Below are 5,533 nucleotides of genomic sequence, written 5' to 3' on the forward strand. Positions count from 1 at the left end.
TCTGGAGGATCCTGACAGGCACCCCCCCACCCCCCCCACCCCACCCCAGGCCGTGAAAGGTCGCTGACTTCATTTCATAACGTTCGGGATTCTAACCTTTGATCGAGTGCTGACAGGAAACATCTGTAAACACACGACGCTGCGAACAGATCAATCAGCGCGTGGTCGTATGTCACGGAACAGCTGAGCCCAGCGTAAGAGAAGCACAGCGGCAACTTATTTATAGTCGTGTGGTAATCCAATCATCATCCAGCACTTCCTGTCCCGTCCTGATCCGCTGCAAACACACAACTGTTCACTGGAGCGACAACTTCACAACTTCACATCTGATCCACGACAACGTTTCACACTCGAGTCTGAATCACACAATGATGCTGAGTTCACGTTTCAGCGTCGTCTTTGTTTTAAAAAAACAGAAATAACCCAGTGAGGAGCAGTGGAGGGCGGAGCCTAACTGATCATGCTGCTGACATCATCACTTACAAGTCAATTAACACAATTTCACAATCAGCTCCAAACAGCAGCTTTTAATGTGATTCATTGTTCACTTTTAACTTGCACGTTTTAAATTATTAATCTGGTCCTTTTTCTGTTTGTCTGTTTCGTTATCATGAAAATATTAAAGCTCGTAACAAGTAAACACAACAAACTCCGACTCAGAGCTCGTGAACACACTGAAGCCCCCCCGCCCTCGAGCTCTCAGGTCAAAGTGAATTTATAGAAACCAGGAACTTACAGGGAAACTCAACACAAAGTCTAATAAGTGAAAACTATGACCCAGGTTCTGAATCTTGTCTCCATGTGTCTCGACAGTGAAGCTCTTCCCGGTCACCTGCGAGTACATCAAGGGCGAGAAGCAGTTCTACTACCGAGCTCAGCAGTTCTACGAGGACGTGGAGGCCTCGGAGGAGGGCATGATGGGAGACTTCGTGGAGATCTCCCACGTGGACCTGGAGGGATCCAGGCAGTTCCTCCAGAGGTTTGTGGTGAGTGAGAAACACGTTTAATATCAGAGCAAACACGCGGGAAATGAACACAAATCTTCAGGCCCTGTTGTCGTGTGATCACATGTCCCAGATTCTGTCCCGGTGAAGGTCAAAGGTCAGGGTGTTAGTGCTGCTCCTCTCACACGTTCCTGATGCTTCTGTCTCTGGGTCTGAATTCACACGTCAGGGTCTATTTCGGACGAGGAATCCATCGTCCTCCGTCCACAAGAAGAACTCCGTCTTGATTCTTGTGGGCGGAGGCGGCGCTGCAGTTTACGGTGAAGTCACCGACTTGATGCCAGCGCCATAAACACCCCGGCAGAGTGGGCGGAGCCAACGGCCGCTAAGCCCTCTCTGCTGCGGTCACTTTTTTACGAGAGCGAATTTAACAACGGTGGAAAAGGAGGCGACTTTTTCTAATTGTTCTTTGTGTCTAACAAAATCAGTTTCATAAATTTTAATGTGGTTTACAACTGAGTGTGTGTGTGTGTGCGTGTGTGTGTGTGTGTGTGTGTGTGTGTGTGTGTGTGCGTGTGTGTGTGTGTGTGTTGCACATGTAAACTGGGACTGAGGTTTTTTTTAGATGCTAACTCCGTGCAGTGACTTTGGAGAGCAGGTTATTTGCAGGCTCAGCGTTTCAGGAGCTCTAATTATAAACTGGACGTTTTAAAGGAGCTCGACCAAGTGTCTGATTCTTCTTCTGCAAACGTAAACACAACAAATCCTTATTCCACACAGTCACGCTCAGAGGTTAGTTTATTATATTATTAAACATGTTGTGGCTGTTTATTATGATCCAAGCTCCTGTAAGTCACTCAGCACAGTGTGTTGTGCTAAGTGACTTCGACCCTGTGCACCGACTCTCACCCGTTCTATAACATCACACATTTATTTAAACACATTAAAACAACACAGTAGAAACACAACTTAGCAAAGTTCACTATTCAAACATACACATATGTAGTGACTCACAATATATTAAAATTTCACTGACTAATCACAACAGAAAACACAGTTAAGACAATAACTATGGTTCAGAGTGATTAGTCAATAAAATAGAATAAAAACAGGAAAGTAAAAGTTATTGATCATTACATTTGACGCTCCTGGACACAACAGTTATTTTGCTTTATAAATGATTTATATTTTATCTAATACTTTAAGCTGAGAACAGGATTATTATTATTCCATATTTCCAGCTCCTGTTTGAAGCTGACGTCTCCATTTGAACGTGCAGAAGGAATCGATCTAGAAAGTGTTCAGATTAAACTGAGCAACATGTCGGTGATTCACCAGAGAGCTGGTGTCACCGGCTCCTCGGGGCCCGCCTCTCATTCAACCACACCGGGGCCCCTGGTGTGGGGGGGTGGGGGGGGTGAGGTCAGAATACCAAATGAAGAGGAAGAGAAAGCAGCGTGATTCAAGAGAGGAGAGTTTTTGTTCCCCTGTGGTAAAGGTCAGAGGTCGGTTGACCTGAGGAACTGACGTCTCCGTGTTCGTGGCGTCGGAGCGTTTGAGTTCCGACATCTGGCTCCGACCGGCTCAGAGAAATGGAAATAAGACGCCGCGGGGAAGCAGACATTTGGTTTTCTGAGAAACTTAAACTCATGTCTTATGTTTTGTGATTTCAACTCAGTTTCATCACAAACCGTGAGCTGACTTGTTCGGTTTTGAACCCACAGGGTCCAGGTAAGGCCGGGACGCACTGCGCCCTGGACTGCGGCTCCGGGATCGGGCGCGTGACCAAAGGCGTCCTCCTTCCTGTGTTTGAGAAAATGGAAATGGCGGACATGATGGAGCACTTCCTGCTCCACGCACACGAGGAGTACCTGGGCGACGACGCCGACCGCATCGAGACCTACTACTGCTACAACCTGCAGGAGTTCACGCCCCCGAAGAACAAGTACGACGTCATCTGGATGCAGTGGGTGGCGTGTAAGTGTCTCAGTGTCAAGGTCACATGATAGAGTCTCCTCAACACGTCACTGGAACGATTCAGGAATAATCTTTATTTTCATATCAATCAGCTGATGCACGATGCAGGATAATCAGTTTTTGGCGTAGACTCAAACATTCCTGTGAATTCATCTGTGAACTAATCTTTTTCCCGCTTCTTCTTCAGGTCACCTGACGGACAAGGACCTGATGAACTTCCTGTTTCGCTGTAAGAAGAGCCTGCGTCCAAACGGCGTCATCATCATGAAGGACAACATGGCGCGGCAGGGCTGCAAGCTGGACTCCACCGACAGCACCATCAGCCGCCACCTGGACATCATGAAGTGCATCATCGGCAAGGCCGGCCTGGAGGTGCTGGAGGTGGAGCTGCAGGAAGGATTCCCTGAGGTCATCATGCCCGTCTGGATGATCGCCATGAAGTAGACGCCACAGTAGTTCTGTGAAAAGTTTCAGATTGTTGATTCTCACAAAACCAGGAGGAAAATCCACCATAAAGCAGAATTCACATGTTATTCCAGTTCTGCTAAAGTCCTTAAGATTCGTGATTGATTCTCTAAAACCTACAAAAACACAGCGAGAGCTCCTCACGTCATCAGGAGATAAATCCTGCCGCGGCGGCGTGCACGGGGAGAAGACACCCAGCGTGACGTGATGGAGACAGGAGCCGGTTCCCTGCTCTGCACGGACATGAGATAAAGCTTCAGTGGAACATTAAACCTCCACAAAGACACTCGGTGATTTACTGTCCTCCAGCAGGTTCTGCATCCGAGGACATGAAGCGTCCGAGCCTCAGGTCTCTGTGGGAGAAGCTGGTTCCTGTCCGAGGATCATTGGAATAACATGTGAATTCAGATTTACTGCTGGATTGCTCCTCCCACTGACACTGTGTCACTAACGTGTCAGTAGCGTGTCACAGAGGACTGGATTCAAATGTTGTTGTGCACGATGAACATGTGATCTGCATGAACGTATGTGAGGTGAACATGACGTCTGATCACCTTTACATCCATAACTTCTATTATTATAATAACTCAGTTTGTAGGTCAGATAGGGGGCGCTGTCCACAAACACACACAGAGAGAGAGAGAGAGAGAGAGAGAGAGAGAGAGAGAGAGAGAGAGAGAGAGAGAGAGAGAGAGAGAGAGAGACAGAATTTAAATCCATCATAATGTCCTCACAACCCCTAATCTCAAAAATCCAAGATGGCGGCTGCACGGATCAACACTGTGAATAACAACGAACTGAGAATCTCTTCTTCCATCTTTCGTACGAACATTATGACAAAATATCTCAGAGACAAAGATGTTGATTTTGTTTTTTTGTGACCTTGTGTTTTATACTTTGCTTGTAAAATTGCATTTTTATATTGACTTCCTGTGTGTGTGAACATGTAGAACTGTTCTGCTTCAGTTGAACGACATCAACACTGAAGTTTGAGTGTTTTTCTAAAGCTCTGAAAGCATATGGATGCAGTTTGATTGTATTTTCATATCTGATGTTTTTCACTCCCTGTTCCAAACAGAGACTAATGGGATTAGAGCAGGTTGATCTCCTCTGGTTATTATAATTTAATATAATATTATCATCAAGTCTGGATCATAAACGTTTCCCTGAGAATCGACGTCCTCCTCAGAACTCACCAGATCATCAGATCCTCTCTAACAGTTATGGTAATTCTCCTAAGTATTATGACTGTTATTATTTTTCAGACTAACAGTAGAAGCAGCACATTGTTTTGGGCTAATGACTTTCAGCTGGGCCCCTGAGCTGGATGTGGTGCTGGTGGTGGTGGTGGTGGTGGTGGTGGTGGTGGGGGGGGGGTGATTATTTCCTGATTTTGACAGACAGTGCCGGCTTTCATATCTGCCCTGGCTTCATTTCAGACCTGTCACATGTCGTCAGCATAACACACATCCAGGAGTCGCCTCAAATATTCAGCGTGTGCGTGCGTGTGCGCCCGGGGGGGTGGGGGGGGGCGGGGGGGCGAGCGACCCGTTCCTCCCGAGCTTCTCATGAAAGGAGAGTTTGTCAGGGAGTCGCCCGGCGAGGAGCAGAAACTACAACATCATGTGGGTGTTGAAGGCCAGATAGCGTGAGATGATTTGCTCTGGAGACGTGAATGGAACCAACACATTCTCCACATCCCGTTTGCATTAAAGATCAAAAAATGCCCCAAAGTTGAAACTTGTAGTTTAATTCTTCTTTCTCTCTCGGCAGCGAATCGCAGCCAAACGCTCCGTCACCTCTTCAGGAGCGTTTAGCGTCGCTGGCACTCGAGGCCGATCGCTTCTAATCCGGCTCGACGTCCTCGGCCGCCGCTCGGCAGCCGCTTGAATACATTAGCGGCGATAACGCTAATTTGTCTCGTCACATCGGCACAGAAGAGGTTTGGAACCCGGCTCCGGAGCCAGTGTCTCTCCGACAGCTGACGGGAGGAGGACAGACGCTCCGGGGGAAGATCGGACCGACTCCCAGTTTGTGTTTCGCAACTGCGTTCGGTTAAATATGCAAAACAGGACTGGGATCAGTTCACCCCCCCCCCCCCCCCCCCCAGCACCGAGCGCTGAAGTCAGATGTCAAAACACAGGAGA

The 5,533-nt window shown here is 47.7% G+C and overlaps 1 protein-coding gene across 1 annotated transcript in view; it reads left to right on the forward strand.

Moving 5' to 3' along the window:
• ntmt2 (N-terminal Xaa-Pro-Lys N-methyltransferase) overlaps positions 1–3,365 on the forward strand; it is a 7,305-nt gene extending 3,940 nt beyond the window's left edge. The window contains exons 2-4 of the mRNA XM_061078935.1: positions 814–986; positions 2,669–2,921; positions 3,109–3,365. Of these exons, the coding sequence (XP_060934918.1) occupies positions 814–986; positions 2,669–2,921; positions 3,109–3,365 (683 nt within the window). The remainder of the gene's footprint in view (positions 1–813; positions 987–2,668; positions 2,922–3,108) is intronic.
• Positions 3,366–5,533: the final 2,168 nt, after the last annotated feature.

This window comes from Limanda limanda, chromosome 9, assembly GCF_963576545.1.
Source record: "Limanda limanda chromosome 9, fLimLim1.1, whole genome shotgun sequence".
NCBI lineage: Eukaryota > Metazoa > Chordata > Actinopteri > Pleuronectiformes > Pleuronectidae > Limanda > Limanda limanda.